Here is a 27,389-nt window from a genome sequence, read left to right as displayed (position 1 = left end):
TCTTCAAAATACGCTAGTACATCGTCGTACAGATTTTGTGACAACGCCGGTCTGCCTCGTTCTTGACGTACGTAGGTGACCGTGCGTAGAATGAACCGTGATCTAGTAAACGCTGGTAAGCATTTACCACGGTTCGCACATTTGGCTGTCGAGCGTTTGGGTGTCTTCCCTGTACATACGTACAGCTGCACTCGCGTTTTCTCCACTCAAAAAGTACGCACGAAGCATAGCTACATACTCCTGTGATGTGAACTGATAAGCCATCGCGTCAGGGAAAACTTAAACAAACAACTGTTGCAACGAAAAAAAGCATACGCACACTTCCGATAACAATTTAGCACTGTTTTTTGTCGTTGTTGCGTCGGGGCACGGCGCGGGCGCAGAGGGACAAGGGGTGGTTGGTGGGCTTCGGCTTGAGTTTCCCGGAATTTGTCAATGGAGCAGCGCCCCGTAGGTACCCAAACCCCGCCGCACGTACTTACTATCGGTCATTGATTGTTTTTTTTTTATAATTATTTAGCATTTACCAGTTATTACGTATTTTTGTGGACAGTTTTGAGACTTAGTGTTTTTTATTTTTTAAGTACACAAATATGATTAGTTAAAGATACTTAGAGCCCAGTTAAATTTTTTGTACTAATTAAAAAATAGGGGTGTATATATACAAGATTCGAACGACAACATTAGGACCGTCGGTGCACCGAGCAATATCATCCGCTCGGTGGAAGATCTCTACGTTGTAAAACTTTCCACATGTAATTAACGTTTTGTGTTTGTTCTCAGGGGCAAACGAGACCCGTCCCCGCCGTCCGTGTCTGCCCCCAGTAAATCATATAAAGTAAGTGCGACTGATGTTCAGAGTTATGGGAGTCCATAGACATCGCTACGTGAATTCTGCCTCCAAAATTGAAACTTGAGTTCGAAACTATAATACAATCGCATTCGGTGCGAACGATAAACAGTCCGTCGACTAAACATGTCGCCCTAAACACGTCATCTCGGATCCTTCCGATCCATTAACGCTGCTTTTAGGTACCCCAAGCACCGGTCACCGTTTTAGTCTAACACGTCGCCTGCGACGAAGGTTTCGGTGAGTAAATTAACCCACAGACACAGTCCACTGAGTTTCTCGCCGGATCTTCTCAGTGGGTCGCGTTTCCGATCCGGTGGTAGATTCTGCGAAGCACTGCTCTTGCTAGGGCCAGTGTTAGCAACGTCCTCAGGTTAGAGCCCCGTGAGCTCACCTACTCATTCGATAATGCTAGCATAGCTCTTTAAGGCTATCGACATACGTAGGAAAAAATATAATATTGTTATGGAAAAATCTGTATTTTATACGGTGCAGTGTAAATACAGCTCTACACCTCTTTCTTCAAGCTTTAATTATCATAAAAAGAAGGGTATTTAAAAAAAATATTAGAAAATTAAGGTGGACGTTTCATTGGACTTTTAAAATGACAGCGACCTCCCTCAGCAGGGAGTGACCATCCGCTGCGCCTCACAACCGGTCCGCATTTAAACGGGTATAATTTTCTACGTAAAAACGCATCAGCAAATGTACAGTATAATGTTGAATTAAACAAGAGACGTATGTCTAAATAATGTGACATTATTGACATATCGGCGTTGTCAAACAAAAATCTGCTATGTGCACCTTTTGAGATTTTTACTTTTTGACCTTTCCGTATAGTTCACAGCCCTACCTACGGTATAAAAAAAAAACTGTTACGTTTCTATAGCTTTAATATTTGGACCGTTTATTTTGAAAGTGGTGTAAGTCCATTTTTGAGAAAAATGAGCTATCACGTAATTCATGCTTCATTTAATGTAAATTTTTTATATATAACTAGTCCGTGTTTAATTTTTCAAAAAAATCCCATGTTTTGTACAACTTAAAATCGGTCGGTAAATGAAATTGCATAATCATCGATTATGAAAGTGGTGTAAGTCCAATTGACAGAGGTAGGTGGCATAGCCAGACCTCATATGATTTGCCTGTATTTTTAAATCAAGAAATATAGTAACCTTTAATTTTCTCGAAACAAAAGAAAATGGACTTACACCACTTTCAAAATAAACGGTCCATTTATCTATAGCTTTCATTTGATATAGTTCTTAAAAATTCACCTTCATATCAAAACTTTATACGAAAATGTTTTTACTCGTTAATTCAAAATAGAGTTTTTGCACATAGCAGACTTTGGTTTGACAGTGACGATATGACATTATCTTTGTTCACAGCGTAATCAAAGAGTGCGCGCGCAGTCTATAGAATCTCTGTCGGACATCAGCGACGAGGAGCACAGACCGGCGCCCACCAGAACCAAGTACAGGTACGTGACACGATCATACACTCACGAGATACTAGCGCATTGATCACACCTGTGTGCTTAGTGCGAGTTCTTAACGTTATCGATAGCGTAAAAGTTACTCAAATTTGTATGCAGTTAGAACAGCGCCCCTAGCAGCAAACGTAGGCAAACGTTCCAACTCCATATAAATTTGAGTCAACTTTTGCGCTATCGAGAACGTTAAAATACTTGCACACGTATCAAGGATCGATGATAATATAATAGTTTCATTACATTGGTCTAATGTTGTTGGCAAGCATTACAGGGTTGAGCTAAATTTTTTTTTTTTTAATATATTAAATACATTTACTTACTAACTTCTACAATTTGGGAGAAAAAAACCACCTTTTTTTTTGTTTTTTTTTTTTGTCTGGTAACACTAAATTTATCTGAATTTTATTTTATTTAGCGCCTTATAGTGAGTGCGGTGTTATTCTTTTATTAAACTAGTTAGACCTTATTTAAGCTGTATCTGTTTCAGGGTGTAGAAAAACAATAAGTTTTTTTATTTTACCATTAATGTTCAGGGAGCGTACTGTCTCCGGCCACGCCAAGCCGAGACATGAGCCGTACAAGGGGCCGACCGCCACGCCGCACCGCTCCAGGTACACCTGGATTGCTGACGATAAAGAAGAGCCCACCGATAAGGTACGTGGGTTTGTTCTCCTAAAGTGTACCATTAGTCGATTAGCATATGTTTTATTTGTGTTTCATATTGTGTAAAAGTCACATTGGTGGTAGTCACTCTTGTGAGTCCGCGCGGGTAGGTACCGCCACTCCACCTATTTCTGCCGTGAAGCAGTAATAGGTACCGCCACTCCACCTATTTCTGCCGTGAAGCAGTAATGCGTTTCGGTTTGAAGGGTGGGGCAGCCGTTGTAATTATACTGAGACCTTATTAGAACTTATATGTCAAGGTGGGTGTCGCATTTAGGTTGTAGATGTCTATGGGCTCAAGTAATCACTTAATACCAGGTGGGCTCTGAGATCGTCCACCCATCTAAGCAATAAAAATAAAAACGTAAACTTTAAATTTTCTTCAAAATTCGCAAAACATTGGTAATGACCTGAAAAGCCTTTAAAAGTGTGTATAAATGTTACATGATAACAAATAAACTGACAAAATTAGTAAGTTGTCTAAATTATACGAATGCGCTGGCATAGAATCGATGCGGTATTCATTAGTAATTGAAAACTTACGTTACAGAAAAGTTCGCATTACAAATACAAAGCGGCCCTGGCCGAAGACCAGAAGCGTCAAGCCGAGGAGTCCGCCGAGAAAACTCTGCGGTACCACGAGAAGAACCCCGAGAAGCACCCCCTCTACCCCGAAGAGTGGAAGAAGTTTTGGAATAAACGCTACAAACAGATACAGAGCGGTCAGTTAATTACTGAAATTATCATTATGCTTAAGCAGTTTATTCAATAGTTTATGGTTTACGAAATATGTTTATCTGCTGAAATACAAACAAAATTGATTCACGCTTAAAAAAACTAGATGATGACCGAGCTTTGCTCGAACTTTTTTTTTCTATAAATTGTGTTTTTTAGAAATTATATTTAAACACGAATTACATATTGATAAAATGATGAAATATTCCAAGGTCGGTTAGGCGTTTTTAAGTGATCACGTGAGTTAAAAAGACACAAATAATATAAATAAACAATTCATTTTCTTGGTATAACCTTAACCCAAACACTCAGGCTTCGGGTTGCTTAACAACGCCATCTGCTGAAGTGTTATTTCTGAAGTCTACAGCAGTTAGTTGCTCTCAATTAAGAAAAATAGTATTATTATTCGCCAATAGATGTCGGGAAGAGTCATAAAGTTGATTATCGATAAAATTGATTATTGAAAATTCGAATAAAACAACATTTTCTGAAAATAAATCGTACCTAGATCGATTTATCGGCCCCGAAATCCCCTGTATATTAAATTTTATGAAAATCGTTGAAGCCGTTTCCGGGATTCAGATTATATATACAAGAATTGACCGTTTAAAGGTATAAGATAAGATAATAATTATAATAAATACGTTTTACTATTTGGAACAGAGGGAAAAGATCCGTCCAAGCACGACTTCAAGTCCGAGTGGATCGTGTTCTGGACGAAACGAATGAAGGAGTTACACGACGAGGAGCTGCAGGTCCGTGTGGACGAGATCTACCGCAGGATGCGCCTGTCGCCGCCGCCCGTCAAACCCAAAGCGGCAGAGAGCAAAAAGCGAATTTCTCCCGAGAAACAAAGACCTCCGGAGAAGAGAAGGTCGAGGTCGCCCGACAGAAGACCTCCGAGGAGCAGATTTCCAGAGGTGAAACGAAGGTCGCCCGTCTCCCGACGCAGGACCCCAGATTACAAACGCGATTACAGGAGGGAACGGATGTACGTATATACTGGTTGATTTCTTTTTTAATACGCTTTTATTAGCTTCAGACGTATGTATGTTTGTAACGGAATCTTTGAACATGATTTTGGCCCCCTTCAAAACGTCAGTTTAACTCGAAATTCGGTATACTTATTAAGGACCGATGACAATTCAATATTAAAAAAATTGAAATTTAACTAAAAAATTAAAAATATATAATAGTTTAAAAAAACTAAAAAAATACACTTTTACAATAAAATCATTTTCACTATCACTATTTTTAGATTAAATTTTTTAAAATTTATTTTCAATTTTTTAGTTGGTTGTTCTATAAAAGCGTATTTTGTTCGTTTTTTTAAACTATTATTTATCCGAGTTCGATTTCTGCCTTGTCGTCTTACGAATTTCACGATAACACATAAACTTGCAAATACATATCGACGCTTGAAAGGCAAACCTGACTATAGTAGAATTATTTTGTCCGTGCAGTTTGGGTCATAAAAAATCGGAGCGGTGAAGCGAGTATTTCGCTCTCTCTTCCACTCACGAGCCTTATAGACGGGCATAGTGATGCGCATTATTGTGTCGATAAGCGTTATCGATAGTGTATTTAGAGAAAAGAAAACATCACTAATCGACTTACACCACATATCGCCGCAGCAAGTTAATGAGAACGGCAGAAATCAACACTTTGTAACTTTTCGGGATCTATTCTTATTTCAGTGAAATATATTAACACATTGTTGATAACAACACGTCCAAACATGATTTTGAATAAATTCTGTCGTTTTGATACAAAACAAAGGAGTAGCCATTGTGTCACTAAAGAAATTCAGAGAACGAGTGCATAAAAACACATTTCTCTTCGACATCATGTACTATAATTTGCAGGTAAGTACAAATGACTCATAACATAACAATGTGTCACCACCCTTCGTATGCCACCCCGCTGCTGTGTACCTGCTTTCGATGACTCATTTGTTTTTATCGATAATGGTGTTGCGCCCGCATAACATGTTCACCGCCCTAGCCGGGCTACGTTTTATGATCCAAACTGCACGGACAAAATAATTCTACTATAAGTGACAATGCGTGAACTTTACAGTATAGTCTACTGTAAAGTTAAAATACCTGAAACAAATTCAATTTCAACGAATCTAGCTGTAGGATTGAAATGATTTTAATAGACCTAGAAATATATATTTTTTGCGCATCGAATATTGTTATTGCCTATCATTTATGTATAAAGCAGTTGTTGTCGCTTAGTCACGTTTGCCTTTCAAGCGTCGATGTATAAATTCAATACATGTTACGTATAGGATATCGGACTATCGGCGTTCCCCGGAGCGTCGCCGCTCGCCGCGCCCGCACCGCTCTCGTTCCCGCTCGCGCTCGCGTTCGCGCACGCCGCACAGGTAAGCAGCAATAAAAAATGGCCGGTATCGTAGATTGGGGGGAATCGGGAACCTTTCCAAATCCAACACGAATTTTCAATGGTTTTTCTTATGGGATTACCAATAAAATTGAGATTAAAATGGGTTTTGATATACAGTGCGTTATTATACACAGTTCAAAACCTACCTTTAATTGCTGATGGGTAGCATTTCAGACTAGCATGGCTTGTCTCGATTTTGTGTTTATAAGTATAAATTACGACAATATGTGAAAGAGGGGAGTGAGCGAAGAAATAGTATATGATAGAGGAGTTTGGAAGGAGAAAACATGTTGCGCCGTCGATAGGTGACTGGGAGAAAGACAGGAGAATGATGAAGTATAATAATTAGGAAAGGTTTTTTTTTTTTGCCTTGCTGGCAGACGAGCATACGGCCCACCTGATCGTGAGTGGTTACCGTCGCCCATGGACTTCAGCAATGTCAGGGGCAGAGCCAAGCCGCTGCCTATCGTATGATAATAACCAACGCCCGTTAATCAGGATTTATATAACTACGTAAATAGAGTTGTCTTAGAAGCTAGGAACCGTATATAACAGTGATGGGCAAAGTACGGCCCACGGGCCCTCTCCGGCCCGCGGAAGTATTTAATCCGGCCCGCCGAGAGTCCACCCATCCTAAATATTCTAGTCAGAATTTTGGCGCGTAAAATAAAATTGACGTTTATAATTGAAAATCTTCGAATTTTTAATGAAAGCTCCAATTCGTCAGGGTGTTTTGAGCTTTCACTATCTCATAATTAACTTGTCATCATTATAATTATCTCGGCAGTCTGTCACAGGTATTAGTTTATTTATTGGAAAACAACCATTCTTTTCACCCATCTATCACATGCCTCACGTCTCACGCGCCTAACAAGGCGTAATAAATAGTAAAAGGTATTTTATTTATTAAAAAGCTTTAATACAAAATGCATTTTTTCTATAATTCTGGCCCTCCTCTAGAATTGCTTAAACTTTGTGGCCCGCCATTAAAAATGTTTGCCCATCACTGGTGTATAATAATGTATTGTTCGTTGCACAGGATGGAGTCGTCGGGGCGGTCCCGCAGCCCGCTGTCGTGTCGCGCCGGCGCCGCGCCGCTGCGCAACCGCAGCCCCGCGTCCTCCCCCCCACCCTCCCCCGCCATGCAGACCGTGCTTATCTCGGACGACGACCTCAAGCCGTACGTACCCTGCCCCTCCATTACCACACGCTTCACGTTAATAATCTATTTAAAAAACAAACAAACAAAGCTCGTAACTAGCTACCAAAAATTAACATAAACTGATAAATTGGGGGGAACAAGGCAGTGAACTGTTTTCTTTGCCTATTTATCTAATATATAAAATTCTCGTGTCACGGTGTGCATGATTGAACTCCTCCGAAACGGCTCGACTGATTTTCGTGAATCATAGCGTGCATATCGGCCAAGGTGGAGAATCGGATAACATCTATTTTTCATCCCCCTACATGTTAAGGGTGGTCCAACCCAAAAAAAATTATTTTTGCTTTTTAGACAATTTTTTTTGTTTTTTTTTTTTTTTTGATGCAGCATACAAAAAATACACACAACCCTAAAGGAGAAACCCCATTTTGGGCCTGAGCGTTACACGAATGGGATATGTACCAAAAAATTCGTCTATTTTGCTTGATTAACCTATTGAAATCTTAGCTTCATTGACAATGGCCAAGTGTAGAAAATAATTTGAATTCAATTTTTTGTTTTAAACAATCTTTGTAAACATCTGCAACGCTTATTTCAATATATATACGTAACTAGCTCCACAAACGTGCGGATTAGAATTAGAGCATCCTTAGAATAGGATCGATTTAGTGGAAATCGAGTGTAAAAAATAATTAATACTCTTTTGCTTTAGGATAAATGACTGTTTTTATAGGTATTGTATCAATGTAAATAGAGTATGGCCATCGAATCGTGACACAACTACTTACAATGGCGGCAATTCAAAATATCTACAACTGACAACATTAAATATAGCATGAAAGGATAGTTTTGCATTTTTATACTAATGTGACTATGCCCTAGAAAAATACAAATGTATCAAATCGTGTATGTTATCTTTAATGTTGCCAACTGAAGATATTTTGGATTGCCGCTATTTAGTTGTGCCATGATTCGCCGGCCAGACTATAAACTTAATCTCATTGAATAACGTAACGTAAAGCACCAAAATCTACTAACAAAAATCATTAAAAGAAATAAATAACTGTGCCATTTAGTTATGACACGAAATCATGTCGGCAACTGCGGCAATTCAAAATATTTTCAACTGGCAATCTTAAATATAACATGAAAAAATCGATTTGGTACTTTGAGTTTTTCTATGGTGTAGTTACATTAATAATTTTACTGGTGGTAGGATCTCTTGTGAGTCCGCGCCTCCCGCCCGCCTATTTTTGCCGTAAAGCAGTAATGCGTTTCGGTTTGAAGGGCGGGGCAGCCGTTGTAACTATACTGAGACCTTAGAACTTATATCTCAAGGTGGGTGGCGCATTTACGTCGTAGATGACTATGGGCTCCAGTAACCACTTAACATCAGGTGGGCTGTGAGCTCGTCGATGGGTATCTAAGCAATAAAAAATAAAAATAAAAAAGGCATGAAATAAAATGAAATGAAATGTGATGAGATAATATGGGAGCTCGTAATGATTTATTTTTTATATAAAAAAGTTATCATATAAATATAGTTTTTCATATAAAAAAGTTTTCATAAAAATTAAAATAAGACTGACCTAAAGGTCTTAGTTACCAGGTCATAAAATCCCTTAAAAAAATCATTTCGTGCGCAGCGCGTTTCGCATTACTTTTTTTTCAATTTTTGGCTTTCGTTCGTTTTCGTAAACAACCTAACACGCGATTTCTCGTAACAGGTTCCATTTTTATTTTAAAGCAACCTGTTGCTGCAACAGCTTTCGTAAAAAATTACTCATCTTTAGTAGGAAACAGCCTCAAAAATATCGTTTTTATTAAAATATCTCGAACAATAAACATAACCTAAAATGTAAACATTGTCTGATTTTACCAATTTGGCCATTGCTGGGAGACCTGAAAATTGGGCTCATGAAACCTTCTTAGGTATTGTAACTTATGCCCAAATTCTAGCACTGTAACGCCAGGCCCAAGTTTGTATGGATTTCGGGTTTGTCCTTTTCACCCATCTACGATCAACCCTTATTTTTTATTTGTTAATTAAAAACTTTAATTTTATTTGGCAAGAATTTTTTATTTATTTTGTCATGACTTCTAATAAAAAAAATCATATTACTCTCAGTTTTTTTTTATTTTTATTCTATGCTCATATCCGCAATAATGTTGCAAGATGGCAAACAAATATTATAATTGTAGTACGATAAATCAGAGTTTATAATTTCAAGTTCATTTAATTTTTTTTTTTTTTTAAATTCAATTTGGTCTCCCGCTCTCGCCGGTCGACTACTGATCAACTATCAATCGATCAGTTATCCCCGCCAGGTGTCACCACTCATCCAGCAAACATCACGTAGTAGGGATGAGGACGAAGCCGGTCTCCTGTCCTACTATACATTTTTCAGCCATGTTTTTTCGTAGCTTGCCAGCCATGTTTTTTTGGTTTTATTTGTGTATCAATAGTATGTTCAGTAGGTCTGAAAATCTGCTACTATCTATTTTTCATACCCCTACCCCAAACATTTTTTTATTATTTTTTGGATATTTTTTTTTTTGGTTATAATAAGGTATTATGTGGTTGAATGAGGTTTTTTTTTTCTACACTAGAATTTCCCTAGAAATCTTATTTAAGGCAACACACAACGTTTGCCGGGTCAGTTAGTATAGATATATAGATAACGAAAATTACAATGCGTTTGTATAATTAAATAAATAATAGAATCGTTTTGCTTATTTTTATCGCGAGTAGCCAGGCCCTTGTTTTGGTATAGTAAGGAAACCGTTATCCAATACGTTCGAGACTGTGTTTTATATCTTGGACAAATTGCATTTATATTGTGGTCTATATGGACGCTGGCAACTGTTGACTAGGAAAAAATATATATTAAATTATTTTTGTCTTTGTTTCTGCTCTTTTCTTATTGCTTGTGTGGGTGAACGAGCTCACGGCCCACCTGATTTTAAGTGGTCACCGGAGCCCATAGACATCTACAACGTAAATGTCGCCACCCACCTTGAGATAAGACTTCTAAGATCTCAGTATAGTTACAACGGTTGCTCCACCCTTCAAACCGAAACGCATTACTGATTCACGGCACACATAGGCAGGGTGGTGGTACCTACCCGTGCGGACTCACAAGAGGTCTTACCACCCGTAAAAATATTCATCCAAATATATTCATATCAAATATTTCACCAATTGACAGATATATTTGTTTATACAGGGACGACCTATCCCCATGGAACTCTGACGACATGGAGTCAACGTGCTCGATGCCGACGGTCCGTTCCCGCAGCAGCGCGCCCCCCGCCCGCGCGCGCCGCGACCCGCCGCCCGAGGTCCGCGAGCCGGGCCCCGCCCCCGACCCGCAGGACCTCGGCCCGCCCGAGAACATTGTCGCCACGCTGCGTCTGCTCATCGCGCTCGAAGACTACCTCGGCAGCCTGGGGCCCCGCGTCATAGATCTACTTGCTGAAGCGTTAAAAATGGAAAAGGTAAACACGTACATTAATTAATTAACGTTTCACTGTTTTTACATAAAATACACTCGTTAAATTATTAGCGAACTATCTATGTAAGCTGATCGCGTTGAATTAACTTCCACGGTGAAGGAATAACATCGTGTAATAAAAATCAACCTCGCAAAATTATAATTTGCATAAGTACTGGTGGTAGGACCTCTTGTGAGTCCGTACGAGTAGGTACCACAAGTCTGTCTATTTCTGCTGTGAAGCAGTAATGCGTTCCGGTTTGAAGGGCGGGGCAGCCGTTGTAACTATACTGAGACCTTAGAACTTATCTCTCAAGATGGGTGGCGGGCGGCATTTACGTTGTAGATGTCTATGGGCTCCAGCAACCACTTAACAGCGGGTGGGCTGTGAGCTCGCTCGTACACCCATATAAGCTATAAAAAAAATTATATAGATTTTTTTGATCAGGTTTATCGTTCGCTTATTATCATTTAGTCTCGTTGTGAATCTTTTTATAAATTACATTGTTTTACAGGAGAGGCCGAATTCATCCGAAGAGTTGTTAGACCGCGAGTCGGCTGTGGTGCTGCTGGAGACCACGAAGGAGAAGCTGAAGGGCAGCGTGCAGGCCGGGCTCGTGGCGCCGGCCGCCGCGCCCGCCGCCCGCGCCGCGCTGCTGCGGGCCGCGCGCACGCTGCACGCCGCCGACACGCGCCAGCGCCGCCAGCAGGTACGCGCACTGGTGTCGGGACAAGTGCCCAGGGCGGCAACATTTTGAAAGTGAAAAACTTTTTTTTTAGGTCTTGACAAGATTGCTCAATATAAATAATTAATTAATAGAATTAATTAATTATATTGAGCAATTGATAATTCAACAAATTCAATTCATCCATTATTTGTGATTTATAAGTTTGGTACTTTTGGTAAAAAATTATAATCAAAATGATTCAATCAATTTATTTCCTTGGACATTTAAAATAATAATCGATTTATCTATTTTCTTTATTAAAGAAATTAAAGTATTTTAAGAAGGAAAGGAATTAAAGAAATTTAATTATTTTTTTTATGTAATATAATTATGAGTCACCCTTAGTCCAAAATTTATAATTGTTAGAAAAAAAAACAAATATTTATGTTTTTGGAATATATAACATAATATGATAACGTTTCTGCATCAATTAGTTTTTTTAATTTTGAAAAATAAAATATATAAACTGAATTCCAGTATTGGGGCGGATTTTTTTAGGTGCCCAGGAGTGCCATTAAGTTTGAATCCGGCTCTGGGTACGCGTGTTCTGTCCTGGGACGACAATGCTCATAGACGTAACTGGATTAGATTATGGAAATGCCATTTATATACCTTGTAATGTACAATGTCTCCCAGTGTCTGGTTATGGTCTCAAAATAAGAATATTATTAATATGCCTTCTGGAACAATTTCCCAAGAGTGCAATTGCATCTAGGCTAGCGGAAGTAAAACATTTTTTTCCGATTTATTAAACAATTTGCACATTTGTTTCTGTAAATATCCGAACTGAACAGGAAAATTTATAATTTACTAATTGATTAACGTTGGATGTGAGATGGAAGGGGGTCGCACCCCCTTTCGCTCGTCTGCGACATGGCGCGAAGTTGAGCGCACACTCACACAGCCTGTGGGGAGGATATGAACCATTGCTTGACCATATCAAAGGTTAAATAACAAAACTGAGACTTAATATTGGTTCATCCCCTGCATAGTAAACAACTTCTTTCATTTAATGATAATTCTAAGAAAGATTTAGAGTATGTGAACGTATCCTGATCGCGTACAGTTGATTAGGGAAATTGGGACGTTTTCCAATTCCAACACAATTTTTTAGTGGTTTTTTTAGGGTAATATCAATAAAATTAAGATTAAAACGTTTCCGGAGGTTAAAATTTTCATATACGATCCATTATTATACATAGTTAATTGAAAAATATATACAAAACCTGACCCACCTTGGCTTTTGGGGTGAATCGGGTCACGTATGGGGACAATAGTTTTTCGATAGGGTTGGCACTGTTTAGTTGTTAGGTAGATACTTACCTTTAGGTAATTAACTTTTCAATATCTTTAATCAGTTACAAAACTCTGATGACTAAATTAAACTATTTAATATTCAAAAACAATAAATAAAAGTAATTTTCAATTCTACAAATTTAAATCTCACAAAAGCATTGTAACAACCCACATTTGTCACTATTCTATTCCTAGTCCCTATTCCCCCTGTACGGGCCAGCGCGCACATCATGTTCCATTCCGATGCATTTTACGTCAAAGTCAATCATTTTCGAGTCAGTTCGTGTACCGCCATCAGCAAGGCGTCGCGTACTCGCATAATGTCATTTTTATCATATAAACAGTAACCAATCAGTGTAAGCATATCAATAAAAATTTAATCAGTATTGGAGTTGTTATCATTATCACCACAGAGGGTTGTGTGGACAAACCGTACATCCCCCAATCTACGGTAATATTGTAATCATTGATCACGGCCATGATATGATCGCGCAGGAAAAGAACAAGAGCACCCTCGCGGCGGGCGGCGCGGGGGGTGCGGGCGCCGCGGTGCCGGTGGCGGGCGTGGGGCAGGTGGACCGCGCGCAGATCGCGGCCCAGCTCGCCGCCGCGCTCGTGGCGCAGGGCAAGACCGACGTCTCCGCCGACGAACTGTCGCAGCTCGTCGACGCCGTGGTGGGGATGGCCGAGGCCAAGCGCCGCGCCGCCGCCACTGCGGACAGCGACGCCGCCGCCGCTTCCACTTCCGCGTTGCAACTCTTGCAGTCGGCTTATGATGATAATGAAAAGAAGTAAGAACCGCCCAGATATTCAGTTTTTTTATTGCTTAGATGGTTGGACGAGCTCACGGCCCACCTGGCGTTAAGTGGTTACCGGAGCCCATAGACATCTACACTCCCGATCCATTAACGATGCTTTTAGGCACCACAAGCACCGGTTCGACGAGCGAATTAACCCATAGACACAGCCCACTGAGTTTCTCGCCGGATCTTCTCAGTGGGTCGCGCTTCCGATCCAGTGGTAGATTCTGCGAAGCACTGCTTTTGCTAGGGTCAGCGACACTCCGGTTGATGGAACTTCATCCTAACACTCCATTAGGATGAAGCTGAAATAGCTTGCTTCCCAAGGCTATCAGCATAGGTAGGGAAAAAAAAAAGACATCTACAACGTAAATGCGCCACCCACCTTGAGTTATGAGTTCTAAGGTTTAAATATGGTTACAATGGCAGCCCCACCCTTCAAACCGATACGCATTATTGCTTCACGGCAGAAATAGGCAGGGTGGTGGTGCCTACTCGTGTAGATTCACAAGAGGTCCTACCAAACCGTAAAAGTCGTTTTAATGTTGTTTATGAATCTCGAAAAATCGATGAAAATATGTCATGTCATCCACCGAATACTTGGACGTACGGTCCATTCTGACATAATATGTAATTAGAGCTTGCTCCTCCGCCGCCGGAAACTAATAATATGAATATTATGATTATTAACTAACTAATTTATTTAAGTAAATTGTCGTGTAATCGATTACTATTACGGATGTGTATGTATGGTTTTAAAATAAACAGATTGGAGAAAGAAGATCCGCCCGATGCAATGGACGGCTTGTCAGATTCCGACCTTGAAACTTTATTGAAAAACTTCAACGAATTATCTGTGGAGGAGCAGCACAGTTTGATCGCTTACTTGAAGAAATTAGAAGCTCGCGAGCCTCAACGTGTAGAGAGACTGCGGCAATACGTCAACGCACCCGCCGCTCTCTCGAACCAATTTAGTACACCTGAAAACAACATCGTCGCCGTTGAAAGCGACGATGATGACTACACCGTAGACGAGGTAAGATTCCATCTGTGATACATAAAGATCTTATAAAGTACTAGCTGTATCCGTCCGCTTCGCTGGGCATTTAAAATTAACATTATTATTTCTCACCCCCACAAAGATTCTGATCATTAACGCCCCCGCAACTGGTGTAGGGAGTCCAACACTGATATAAATATTAGCCTATCCATTAAGTATTTTTTACATTGATACCAAGTTTCAAGTCAATCGGATGCACGGTTCAGTAGTTATATCGGAACATCCGTAAAAACCACTGTAGATTTATATATCAGTATAGATTTTTTTGAGAATAGCATTTCTTACATATAAATCTCTTGTGTAGGTATTTCAATCTGCAACGCAAAAAGTAAAAGAAGACCAGATGAGACAGGAGATGGAGATTGTGAAAAAATCGTTAGAAGAGACAAAGTCGATCCAAGACGACAAACAACAAGACGATCTACTTAAAAACTTAACGAGCAACCTGTCGTCCGCCGCCGGCCTGTTGGCACTCGTGCAGGCTTCCATACAGTCCACGTCAACTGTGACCGCTCCGCAGCCGACCTCAGATGTTGTCACCAGCAACATGCAACCTAAATCTTTCGGGGACCCTTCTGAAGCACCGTCGAAGCTCCTATTACCCTCCCAAACTCCTCAGAATGTAACTAATATTCCCCCTTGGGCACCGGAAGCGCAAATAAATACCTACAATATTAGCGAGCCGCATAATTATAACAATAACCAGACGAGAAATATGCAGAATAATACCGCGATCTATCCGCACCCGAATCAACCAGTCGGTCATGTCATTTATAATATGGGTCACAATGAAGTGTTGCGCCCACATCTTAACCAACCAAACATAAATAATCGAATGATGCGTCCGCTTCCGAACCAAGCAAACATTAATAATCATAACATGTCAGGCAATAACAGCATTCCTTCACTTATGGATTTGCCGAACAATATGAATCAGAATAATCTAAATGAAAACTATAATCAAGTTGTTGATCCTCCGGTGTGGAATCAACAACATTCGAATATACCAAATAACAGAGAGGCGGAGCGAGGTGTCGCCCACGATTACTTCAATCAAGCCAATTATATCCAAAGTCATCAAGGACAGCAAGCAAATTTGAATGTTATTTATGAAAAAAATCAACATCAGCAGATGCATGGGGTTAACGCGAAAAAGTTCAGAGGCAGAGGAAGAGGTGGGGGTAGAGGAAAGTTTGGAGCAGCTCGAGGACGAGGCCGTGGCCGAGGAGCTCCCCATTAATTTTATTTACATTTATGAACTATGACAAAGCATTTTGTGTATTAAAATATATTTATATTTATATGTACACACACATATATTAAGATTGTTTGTAAGAGTGTAATTAAATAAATAAAAATTCATGTTATTTTGTATCAGTTCTTATTATTAATCGTATATTTAAAAATATATATATGATACACTGAACAGTTGAAAACATTAGAAAACACCCATCTCCAGAAGAGCGTCTATTTGTTCAGTTTCTGGGAGAATATCTAAATCAGTCGGTTCCGCCTTCATTTTGTTGGCTTTGGTGTCCAAAGTAAAAAACCTGAATAGTTTTGATAAATTTATAATTGAGTAGGCGGAATGCCCTAAACAATCTTCAACCATTTCCTTTAGCGTTTCGAATGCTGAGACAATCGTTGGAGGTACTGGTACTTCTGAAATAATAAATGCACAATTAATAATTTAAAATTATTCAGCTGCCTAATTAGAGTAATAATTGGTACTGCAGCACAATCCATTCTTCTTTTTTTCTTCAAGACTTCTTTTTATTTTCTATACCCTTTTCTTTTTCTACAATTCTGGCTCTAAAATAATGTATTATATTTGTTTCTAACACAATACTCAACAGTACCAAATTAAAAATAAAGTATTTATTTCGAAAATTTCAATTCCTGTCCACTTTGGTAAAAATATAAATGGTAAAATTGGTGTTTTATTTATATCAAACTTATGTATCAACCTTTAAACAAACCCAGTTTCGTTCCGAAATAAATTAAATTTGTGACCTTACGAATTGAGTGATTTTATGTTCCAATGAAAGTTTATTTCACACTAGTAAAGTCCTGTCAATGTTCACTGTAATTTTCGCTAATTTTAGGACATAAATGGTTCGTTAAAAAAATTGGCGCGACATCTATCGTCGATTGATGGTACTATGACATACCTTCCCTGAACTATTAAAAATGTACCAAGTTCACAATCGGATGGATTTAATATAGACGACAGACAAACAAACATGTAAATTTATATATAGAACAGTAATCGTAAAGTTGACTTTTAACTATTAAAAGAACCATAACGTTTTATAGTATCAGCTGCATGCATATTTGGAAGTTTTTGTGTGAGAGAGTTAAGATCATATCAATAAGGGTTCAACTTACTTAATTTATTGCTTTTGCTGAGATCGAACAGAAACAAGAAAAAGTTTATCTGTAAATATAAATCTTTTTCTGTATATTCTCGAAACATGACCCCTTTCTCACATTGTCTACAAAGAGGGTAGCCTCCTGCGAACGTCTGAGGCAATCTCGCGGTACGGTGTCCACACGCCGGGTCTTCGCATGATAACCAGCCCGCATAGTATTGGGCGTGGTACTGTCGAATTTGTAGGCTCAACTGATTTTGCAAGCTAGATAGATAATCTAATGGCTTCACATTACATTTTTCATTCTGACAGCGATCTAAGAACGAAATGTTCTCTTTGTCCAGCTTAACGATCGATTCTCGTACTCTGTTCAAAGTTTTACAGTTTTCATCGACGCATTCAAAGACAAACTCTTTGCATTGTCGGTACTTTTCTTGTTCGTTCTCGACCTCATACGTTTCAGAGTCGTTGGTTTCTCTTTTAACAGCTTGTTTGTATCCGGAGGGATCTAGGCCGAGGCAGTCTGCAACGCGGGCTGGATCCATGCCTTCTATTGGTTCGCATATTCTTGATATTACAGGATGTAGCTGATGTGCTAGATAATACTTAAAATCGACTTTGAGATGTTCGGAATTCTTTAATTCTTCTATGTGGTAAGCCCTTTGCGTGGCTGAGTTAGCGGTTCCATCTTCACATATAATGTAAGGCACAATGTCGCCTTTTTTAAATCTCCTACTGTTTTTACTGTTAAGCCTCAATGCCACTTGGACGTGTGGTTGCGTATGTTTATCAGCGTATTCATTGGGGTTTTTAGTGAGTTGCTTTGTTATGGTTAAAACCGAGAGGGGCATTTTATTACCGATCAGATCGTCTTTTAATTTATTTAGATGATTTTGTATGCTTTCCAACCGATCATCGGGAGTCTGCTCGGAAAGGATTTGACTAAGTATGAATTTCCCGGCCTCGGCGGCCAGTTGTGACCAATCTCGACGGACGATGTCTAAACCTTTGTGTTCTTGAGTGAAAACGAATTCACCATTTTTATTCCGGCTAATTAAAACTGCCGCATATTTCTTTTTCTTTAACAGAAGTAGGTATCTGAACACGCCGTCTATGTCGAGTTCAATTTGTCTGTATTTTTTGTTTATTTCTTTTTTTAGATCCACTCCTATTTTGAAAACCGCGTCGTAATCTAGACAATTAGTGTTGATCATTATACTGTCCGTGTCGCCGTAGACAACGTCATAGTTCATTTTTTGGACAATTTCTTTCGTGTCCATCAGAATTTCTCTTCCTTTCATTGTGACGAGCGCCGCCAGCGGCTTCGCATAAAACCTAGAGTGCGAAAACCCGAGACATCCGTACATAGAGTTGGCCGTTAGCTTGAGGGCAGTTTGTCGGATGTTGTACTGTATGTATTGATCGCTCGCCAAATCCGGTGACTTCATTAACTTCTTGACTTCCCTTCTGCTTTCAACCAATTTCCGTATTTGCGTGGGCAAAACACCCAAGTCGGTTTTCGGTGCTGGCAATATAAGGTTAGACACATCTTCATCGGACACGATCCCGTTTTTTCTTTTAATGGTCGTAAAGCAAATGTTATACTCTTGAATGATACTAGGATATAAAGAATTGAAGTCCATGAGTAGGATTAGTTTATCGTAGAAGCCTTTTTTTGGATCTAGTACCAGACCTCCGGAATAGGCCGCCTTTTTCTTTCCTTGTTTCTTGGGAGCGTTTGCACCGTCTTCTTGGTCTTCTTGAATTCCGTCTTCAGCAGTTGTCTTCTTGCCATAAATCTTATCAGGTACTATATAATTTTTCTCAGTGAAGGCGTGGAGCAATAAGAACTCGTTGCGTTCAGATCTGCCGCCGAGCAGGGTTCGAGACATGACGTTGCCCGCTATCTGCGTGATCTGAAGAGCCAGAGGTATAGCGTTGAGCTCACACATTATCCTCAGCACGTACGACGCGTCCTGCATACTGAGCGACACGAGCTGGAATAAATCCCTACTGTTTTCATAGTACTTCGGTAAATCCTCGAGCGCCACATCGATACGCTCGCCCTCTTTCATTTTCAATACACTAGTGCAAAGGGTTTCGAGATCGAAACTCCGGGCCCTGATAAGTTCCATTGCGGATATCTTTACGTCGCAAACTAAACGGCCCAAGAACGCGTCTTTCGCTGCGAATTTCCTCTGCGGAGCGACAGATCTCTTCAGACGGCCCAGCCGCGACCAGTTCGGTATGTTGAGGTCCAGTACGTTCCCTATGAGCAGGTCCTGTTGGAAACCTTGCAGGTCGTGACCGACGACCAAGTCCGGGTCAAGTTTCCAAAACTGCACCATGAAATAATTGAGGAGTTCTCTCTCTGTATCACATTTGGTTAATTTCGTCGCTTTATATTGTGGTAGAGCCTGTTTCAGATCCAATGGCCATATTTCGTTACATTTTGTTATTACTGAAAAAAATAAAAATCTTTGTCAATGAAGAACAAAAAAAAAAAGGGTGCGTGTACTTATGTACGCGCGTAAGAAGTTATACTTTATTTTTATTAAATTTATTTCTTTTTTTTTTTAATATTAAATAATTATTAATAAATCTTTAACGTTAATAATTTAATAATATTTAGTATGAATTATATTAAATAATAATTTTGTCATTTATATTACTAAAAAATTAATGCTATTAACACTTTTTTTACGAGTGTACATGCGCGAAAGTTCACCTGCAGCTATATTCAGACTCGCCAAGTTACGTCGGTCGTATTGTAATGAGCGATTTAGTGGGCAACTTCATTTTGTTAATTTTGTGTCACGGTGCGCGCGCATCGTAAAATTTCACTCTCATCAATTTTTCATAAAGCGCCTAAAGAAGTATAACTTCAAAATCTATGGATTAACAAAATAAAAGTTGCCTTACTGCTAAAATGCTGTTGAAACGGTGGATTCGGAGGCGACTTGTGTATCGGGAAACTGCTGTGAGTCAAGCAACTCAACATCACAATCTTTGTTTTTCGTGTTTTCGGATCCATAGTCGTGCGCATGTTTATCTGAAACACGAATAGAACTTGATTACGTTATCAACCTCTTAACAGAGACAATAAGCAATTGGTCGGACACATTCTTAGTGTCACACAATTTTGTGGTTTATGTTAAATTTAAGTTACTTATGAGCCTAAATAAGTCTGTTTTATAGCAGTAATAAAAGACATACTTTAATGATATGTAAACCAGGGAAAACGAAAAATACTAAGCGTAATATTTTATCGATACCATTCAAAACTTTAACGCCGTTTTAAGAGGCTTTAATATTAAGCCTTGCGCTTATCCCAGTGGTGGGTTAGAAGTATATTATAGTCCGATTTTTCGTGGAACTTTACAATCATTCATTAGGAAAATAAGTTGATTAAATTAATAATGGATGCGTTTGAAAACGGTATTTACAGCAGTAGAACTTCGAACTTTGAGCACATTTACGGTTGTACATTCATAGTATTTTTTTCTAAAGTTCGCCAAGCAGGGTGGTCCTTATAACATTGAACAGAAGAAATCATAGTCTAATTAAATAAAAATAAAAAAAATCGAATCTATTATTACTTAATTAGTAGACTTACAGCAGCTGTGACTATCGGAGGTGGTTCTAAGTCACCGTCCGTTCGGACAACATTAACATGTTCCATCTTCTCACAGGAGGCTTCCAATTTACACCAAGACACTTTGGCTTGGACGCTTTCCGGGTTCTTGATCTCAAGCCAACAGGGCCCTTTGATTTTCCTCTCTAGTAGGAATATTTCTAGTGAAGATGTGTTCGTTCCGAATATATGTGAGAATGTCAAATATTTTTTGTTGGTAGGAGGCGGAGGGAGAGTTGCCTGCAATTATGATGTCAGAAGTTGTATTAATTTTTTTAATTTTTTTTATTGCCTTTGTATGCACACGAGCGTACAGCCCACCTGATAGTAAATGGTTACCGTCGCCCATGGACTTCAGTAATGCCAGGAGTAGAGCCAAGCCGCTGCCTACTACTTAATACTCTCCACAAGTCTCGTTTGAAGAAGGACATATCATAGCGCTCGGGAAACACCGTGAAGGGAGGGAGCTCATTCCATAGCCGGATGGTACGTGGCAAAAAAGTCCTCTGGAAACGCACTGTGGATGACCGCAGTGGCTCCAGGTAGTATGGATGAACTCTACTTCGGTGGCGGGCGGTGCGATGGTAAAAACAAGATGATGGTGTCATCTCGAATAATTCCTCAGAGCACTCCCCATGGAACATCGGTACAAAATACAGAGGGAACCGAAGTCCCTCAGCAGACCCAGAGGCTCCAAGCGATCCGTGAGAATGGGATTATCGACAATCCGAACGGCTCTCTTCTGTATGGAGTCAAATGGAAGAAGCTGGTATTTGGGAGCCCCGGCCCAGAGATGGGAGCAGTACTCCACGCGAGGCCGGACTTGTGCTTTATAGAGCAAAAGTCTTTGTCCAGGCGTGAAGTACCGCTTCGCTCTGTTGAGGACTCCCAGCATTTTGGACGCCAACTTGGCTTTGCCTTCCAAATGACTCCGAAATTGGACATCGCTCGAAATGTCGACCCCAAGTATCCCAATACTCTCGGAAGGTTGCAGGGATACTCCTTGGAATGGCGGCGCCATGACAAAGGGGTCCTTCTTCGCAGTGAACGTGCAAACTTGTGTATATATCGGATTGAATTGAAGCAAGTTCAATTCACCCCATTCGGAGACTCGCCCCAGAGAGCTCTCCACTTCAGACACAAGTTTTGATCGTCTCTCTTGCACCACGCTCCGAGAGAGACTCTGATGGCCGATATATCGCGCATCCCCCGTGCTGTCATCCGCATAGCAATGCATGCCATCAATAGACAGCATGTCATTGATATACAGGATGAAAAGCGTGGGGGAGAGAACCGAACCTTGTGGAACGTTAGCGTTAATGGTCATGGTATCAGAACAGTCACCGTCTACAACGACCGTGATGCTCCGCCCATCCAAAAAGCTAGCGATCCACTTGCAGAGACCTTCAGGGATTCCGTAAGATGGTAGCTTCGATAGAAGTGCCCTATGCCAGATTCTGTCGAAAGCCTTCGCGATATCAAGGCTCACAGCAAGAGCCTCGCCCTTGCTCTCCAAGGCTTCAGCCCACTTGTCAGTAAGGTATACAAGAAGATCGCCAGCTGAGCGACCGTGACGGAAACCGTACTTTCGGTCACTGATCAGCTGGCGATCCTCCAGATACTTCAGGAGTTGTATATTTATTATTCGCTCCATCACCTTGGAAAGCAAGGAAGTTATCGCGATAGGCCTATAACTCGATGGGTCCGACCGGTCACCCTTCTTGGGGATAGGGTGGACGTGGGCGGTCTTCCATGAAGACGGAACCCTGTTAGTGCAATAAGAGAGGCGATACAAACGCGTTAGCGCAGGCGTCAGCTCAGGGGCGCACGTTTTCAGAACCACTGCAGGGATGCCGTCTGGCCCACTCGACTTTTGAACGTCCAGGAGTCGAAGCTCCCGCCTGACTGCACACTGCGTGAAGCAAATCTCGGGCAGTTTGTAAATGTTTGTTGTTTTTAGGAAATATTCGGTCATGAATAATCTTTAGACTAAAAAATTTCAACGCTGAGTGGATAAACCAGAATAATTGCATTGTGACGTGTGCATAAATAAGATCTCTACTTTTCTAAGAACCTAATTTTTTTTTATACCAGTACTTACCGAGTATCTAACTTCTAAATAATCAGATTGAGCTGGTATATCTGGCAAATTGAAACAGTAGTTCTTGGTGACCTTTCGTGATTTAAATTCTTTGAGACTGAGTTCACTTGCCACAGAACTATTGAACTCTTCATACATATCCATCATCGTCACCTCTTGTTCTGTTGGCTCAAGGGTTATTGGGTCAAGTTTCTGAAAAGTAATGTGAATTTGGATATTATATCTTTTATAGTAGTGATAATTTCTTTACCTGACTAAAAGGAAATTGCGTTCAACATAACATTGTCTTAGTAAAAAATAAAAACATATACATCTATAGAATTTAGTCTGAGAGAATGGATGATATACTAAATTTTCTTGTAAATAATTTATTTGATTTTATTTACTGTAATTTTTTTAAACATTTTATAAACTTATTTATGTACAAAATGAATATACTACTGATGAGAACTACCCTCGGTGGAGGACACAACCAAACTGCCACATTGCATTGCATAACTGCGTATAACTCATGATGATTTCAGTATACATAACAAACAGAAAACATTTACCAGTAAATTCGATAGTACACTATGTGGTAAATGTTGTATTATTTTATGCAGGAGACATGAAATTTCGTACTTCAATTACAGTATTCAGCAACAGTTAGCATGTTAAAAAAAAAGAGTTTTTTACTATGTGAGCTACCCTTCTATGACAAAGGGCCATCTTGGTTTAAATTGTAAGCCTGTTAGTGTAGACATTACAGTCTGTCTCTACCGTGAAGCAGTTGTGCATTCTAGTGTGAAGGATAAGGTAGTAATTTAAATTAATTGAGATATCAATCTCATATTGCAAAGTGGGAAGCACTACGAGTCACACATATTTATAGCAATAAAAAACTTACATATTCTCTTGGCAACAGGAATATCTGCCTATTAACATTCTTCACAACAAGGCAGCATGATACACATCCAGCCTTCTTATTTGATGGGTCAACATAAACTTTTCCAAATAGGTATATAACGCCAGGTTTTACGAACCGATCTTCCCATGCATCAAGCCAGTAAAATCTAAGCACTTTCTCCCCTGTTTCATTGGTTTGCAGTGGTAATTGACCATCACTTTGCACTGAAGACACAGTTTGGTTGTCACCTCCTTGTTCTGGCCATGTACTAGTCAATGGTTTCAGTTCTTTCGTAGTTTCTTTCTTTGGTAAAGGGAATATTTCAAATTCGTCATTGAAAAATTCATCAGTGATGTCTGTTGTAGGATTTTCGGTGCTAGTTCCGGTGCTGACAGGCTCGTTTTTCACTTGGGACGTTTTTGCATCATTGCTGAAGTCATCGTCAAAGTCAATATCTTGTGTTTCAAATTCTTCTATATTAGGAGTAAGGGTTTCATTAAGTTCTTGCTTGATTTCTTTTTCAATGTTCCATTCTGGTTTCTTGATTTTCTTATTTGCAGGTTCATTTACCACATGATTTATCTGTGAGGTTAAAATAATATATTTGTTAATAGTTGCAGGCTGTGGCTGTTACACTTTATTTAAACAAAAACAAACTTTACATGTAATATATAAAAAAATAATCAAATTATACTGTTAATAGAATGATTGTTCTCTGCATGTTATTATCGAAGGTTTGATGGAAGTACTAAGGAGTTGTTTCTTCTATAGCACTGGATATCATCTGGCTCTCTTTCACCCTCCATGCTAACCGGATTGCTATGATGTTCTTTTTTAAACAAGGTTAGAAAAGTGTCCACAGGACACTAGGAGGATTGGCTATGTGTAGCTCTGGTATTGCTGATGTCTACAAGGGGCAGAAACCACTAATCATTAGGTAGGTAATCTGTCATCATCAATAATATCAAGGATATTTAAAATACAATTAAAAAATATTTAACTTTAAGAAGTTGATATTTACCATATTTTTTTCACACTGTACTGCAGATGTGTCTGGCTCAATACTTTCAGTCTGAAATAATAACAAGTTTTAGCTTGCTGTTGCAAATTATTTTAGTAATGTAACAACTTTAAAAAAAATAACTGTTTTGTGTTTCTGTAGAGAGAACGATTTTTAATGGGTACATTCTGCATAAATACATTTCGTTATGTATTTTCGACGACCTTTTAATGCAAAGTTTACTTTTAAAATTGTGTTACATGAATAAATTACTATTCAGTTTTTATATTGTTGTGTTGTATCAGCTACTACAACATTTATACTTTTATAAACAATTATCCAATCAGGTTCCAGGAAAAGTACAGAAGACTTAAATTTAGAACCAATACGTAACTAATTTAGGTATCGTCAAAACGCTATTTCGACAAAGCGGCGGGATATGATAATTCTCTTATTCTGGTCGCCGCTAATTACATATCTTTGACATTTTAGGCTCTTCAAGCACCGGTCCTAGTCGAACTCGTCGATAATGACGACCGACCTAACCCCCCGGGACACAGCCGGCTGAGTTTCTCGCTAGATCTTCTCAATGGGTCGTGATTCCGATCCAGTGGTGAATTCTGCCAAGAACTGCTCAGGCTAAGGCTAGTGTTGGCAAATTCTCCAAGTATTTGGAATAGCCCCTTAGGCTAACAGTTAATAAGTTTTTTTTTTTATTGCCCTTGTAGGCAGTCGAGCATACGGCCCACCTGATGGTGAGTGGTTACCGTCGCCCATGGACTTCAGCAATGCCAGGGGCAGAGCCAAGCCGCTGCCTACCGAAACAATAACATCGATACAAATTAAAAAATTATACATGCCTCCTTTTCTTCCTTGAATGTTTTTAGTACAGAAGGTTTCTTGACATTAGCAGAAAGACTTTTGAAGTAGTTTTGTGCATCTCTCTTATTTGTTTCCACAATGTTAGTTTTAGTTATAGGCAGTGTAGACTTAACTACATTTGATGCAGTGTTAGCATCCAAATCAGATATAATATCAGATAAAATATTATCTTCTGAAATCTTTACATCCTGAAAGAAAGAAAAACAACACATTAAATTACTAATAAAAAATTAAGTTAGGATTTAAACATTACCAAGTTGCCAATTATTAGATAATATGTGCAATTAAACAGGGAATTTAGTTTAGAGAAGTAGTCAAAGTTGCTCAAGTACCAAATTAAATTAACCCTGTTTTTACTAGGATTACAGGTTATAAAAATATATTTTTTTATAATTTTTTTTTTTGCAGAAATATAATTGGATCTATATTATGCAAAACATTATTAAGTTTTTGCACTTTTCTCTTGGAATCTAGACTATAATTATATTTGTCATAGTCTGTAACTCTATAGTAGACTATAGTTTTTATATTTTTCCTAAAATTATCAGAAGGATGTCCCCAACACATAAGAACTAATTAGTACTTAAAATATCCTATCTAAAACATTATAATCATAGATATCAATGGATTGCATTCTTAAATATAAATTAAATAAATAAAAAATAACAAACCTCTTTTTTCTTACTAGGCATGTTACCAATTAAGTTTCGTATATTCCCTTTTCCTGAGGACTGTGCTGCAACTTTGGCCTTCCTTTTCTGTCCTCTGCCTGTATCTTTACTATTTGTTGCTTCATAAGCATCATCATCATCATCAAATATCTCCCTTCCATCTTCAACATAGCCAGTACCATCTAAAAAGTTTGTTACATTAGTTGAATCTTCTATTTCATATTTTTCACTCATTAAGTATAAGCCAGTATTGAAAACAAACATTACTGTGTCACTAATGCACATTTAATTTACAGAATGGATGTTTTCTCACTTGAAAATTCCAATTAGTTTTGTAGTCACTTTAAGCATTTAATAAATAAGGATTTTGAAAATTTATATGTGAAACTTTTTTGAAAAGTCTAGTTAATATTATTAGTTGAAACTAAAAATTATGTACTGATTTGTAACATGGATTTACCATCTTCTATCCAATCGTCTTCTTGTCGCTGTAGAACTCTTTCTGTGTATTCTTTCTCGTCAACAGTGTCGTACACATTCTCAAGCACATCCACATCGTACTTATGCTTTACACCTTTCCCTTTTAATTGTTTTAGCTTCTCAAACGCCGAGAATCGACCGTGTCGGTCTGTTTTTTGTCGCTTCGCACGCTGAGCAGCTACAAACAATAAATACATTTTGTTAAATATTCAAGGAGCTTCGAAACTAAATGCATCCTAGATACAGACTTAAGTATTGCAGTACCTATTGAATCGGCCATTCTCTTTTAATAGCTTTTCTCTTGTACACATATATAAGTTTAAAACAATTTACATTTACAAGAAACACTAATATTTTGATTAGGTTAAATTATTTTTAGATATTTTGGCGCGTATCCACTTTGAAAGCCTTCAGCTGTGATTGACATTTGATATTTGCATTCCGTTTTGCAACGGAAAGGGCGAAGATATCATACTATACAGTCGAATCTCTTTTCTAAATTAATTAATTAAAGTCTTCATGTTCTACTAAAGGTATATGGTGTGAAATTTGCATTTCGTAGATTTCGTTTTTGCCCTTTTTTTAGAAGACTCAATATGCGAGTTGTTCCCTTTACCTATTCATTTAGAAATAAAAAATTTCTTAGTTTCACAAATTTCGCGCCAATTTGC

At 38.9% G+C, this 27,389-nt stretch overlaps 2 protein-coding genes across 2 annotated transcripts in view; one reads left to right on the top strand and one right to left on the bottom strand.

Annotated features, from left to right (window-relative positions):
- The window catches only part of LOC114250185 (uncharacterized protein CG7065), a 32,192-nt gene extending 16,126 nt beyond the window's left edge, over window positions 1-16,066 (top strand). The window contains exons 10-21 of the mRNA XM_089733355.1: window positions 784-838; window positions 2,242-2,333; window positions 2,879-2,999; window positions 3,559-3,730; window positions 4,407-4,734; window positions 6,037-6,132; window positions 7,192-7,332; window positions 10,542-10,812; window positions 11,324-11,518; window positions 13,328-13,623; window positions 14,401-14,668; window positions 14,997-16,066. Coding sequence (XP_089589481.1) covers window positions 784-838; window positions 2,242-2,333; window positions 2,879-2,999; window positions 3,559-3,730; window positions 4,407-4,734; window positions 6,037-6,132; window positions 7,192-7,332; window positions 10,542-10,812; window positions 11,324-11,518; window positions 13,328-13,623; window positions 14,401-14,668; window positions 14,997-15,932 — 2,971 coding nt within the window. The 3' untranslated portion in view covers window positions 15,933-16,066. The remainder of the gene's footprint in view (window positions 1-783; window positions 839-2,241; window positions 2,334-2,878; window positions 3,000-3,558; window positions 3,731-4,406; window positions 4,735-6,036; window positions 6,133-7,191; window positions 7,333-10,541; window positions 10,813-11,323; window positions 11,519-13,327; window positions 13,624-14,400; window positions 14,669-14,996) is intronic.
- DNApol-alpha180 (DNA polymerase alpha catalytic subunit) lies at window positions 16,057-27,146 on the bottom strand. The gene is made up of 11 exons (XM_028183941.2): window positions 26,983-27,146; window positions 26,699-26,896; window positions 26,239-26,420; window positions 25,546-25,755; window positions 24,707-24,757; window positions 23,686-24,267; window positions 22,800-22,991; window positions 20,681-20,938; window positions 19,987-20,116; window positions 17,081-19,525; window positions 16,057-16,354 (listed from the first exon to the last, which is right to left on the bottom strand). Exons 1-11 carry the CDS (start codon window positions 26,996-26,998, stop codon window positions 16,131-16,133), a joined length of 4,488 nt encoding a protein of 1,495 aa, XP_028039742.2. The 5' UTR covers window positions 26,999-27,146; the 3' UTR covers window positions 16,057-16,130.
- Between the last annotated feature and the right edge of the window lie 243 nt (window positions 27,147-27,389).

Source organism: Bombyx mandarina, chromosome 15, assembly GCF_030267445.1.
Source record: "Bombyx mandarina strain Sakado chromosome 15, ASM3026744v2".
Classification (NCBI taxonomy): domain Eukaryota; kingdom Metazoa; phylum Arthropoda; class Insecta; order Lepidoptera; family Bombycidae; genus Bombyx; species Bombyx mandarina.
This window is presented reverse-complemented; position numbering and strand designations above follow the sequence as displayed.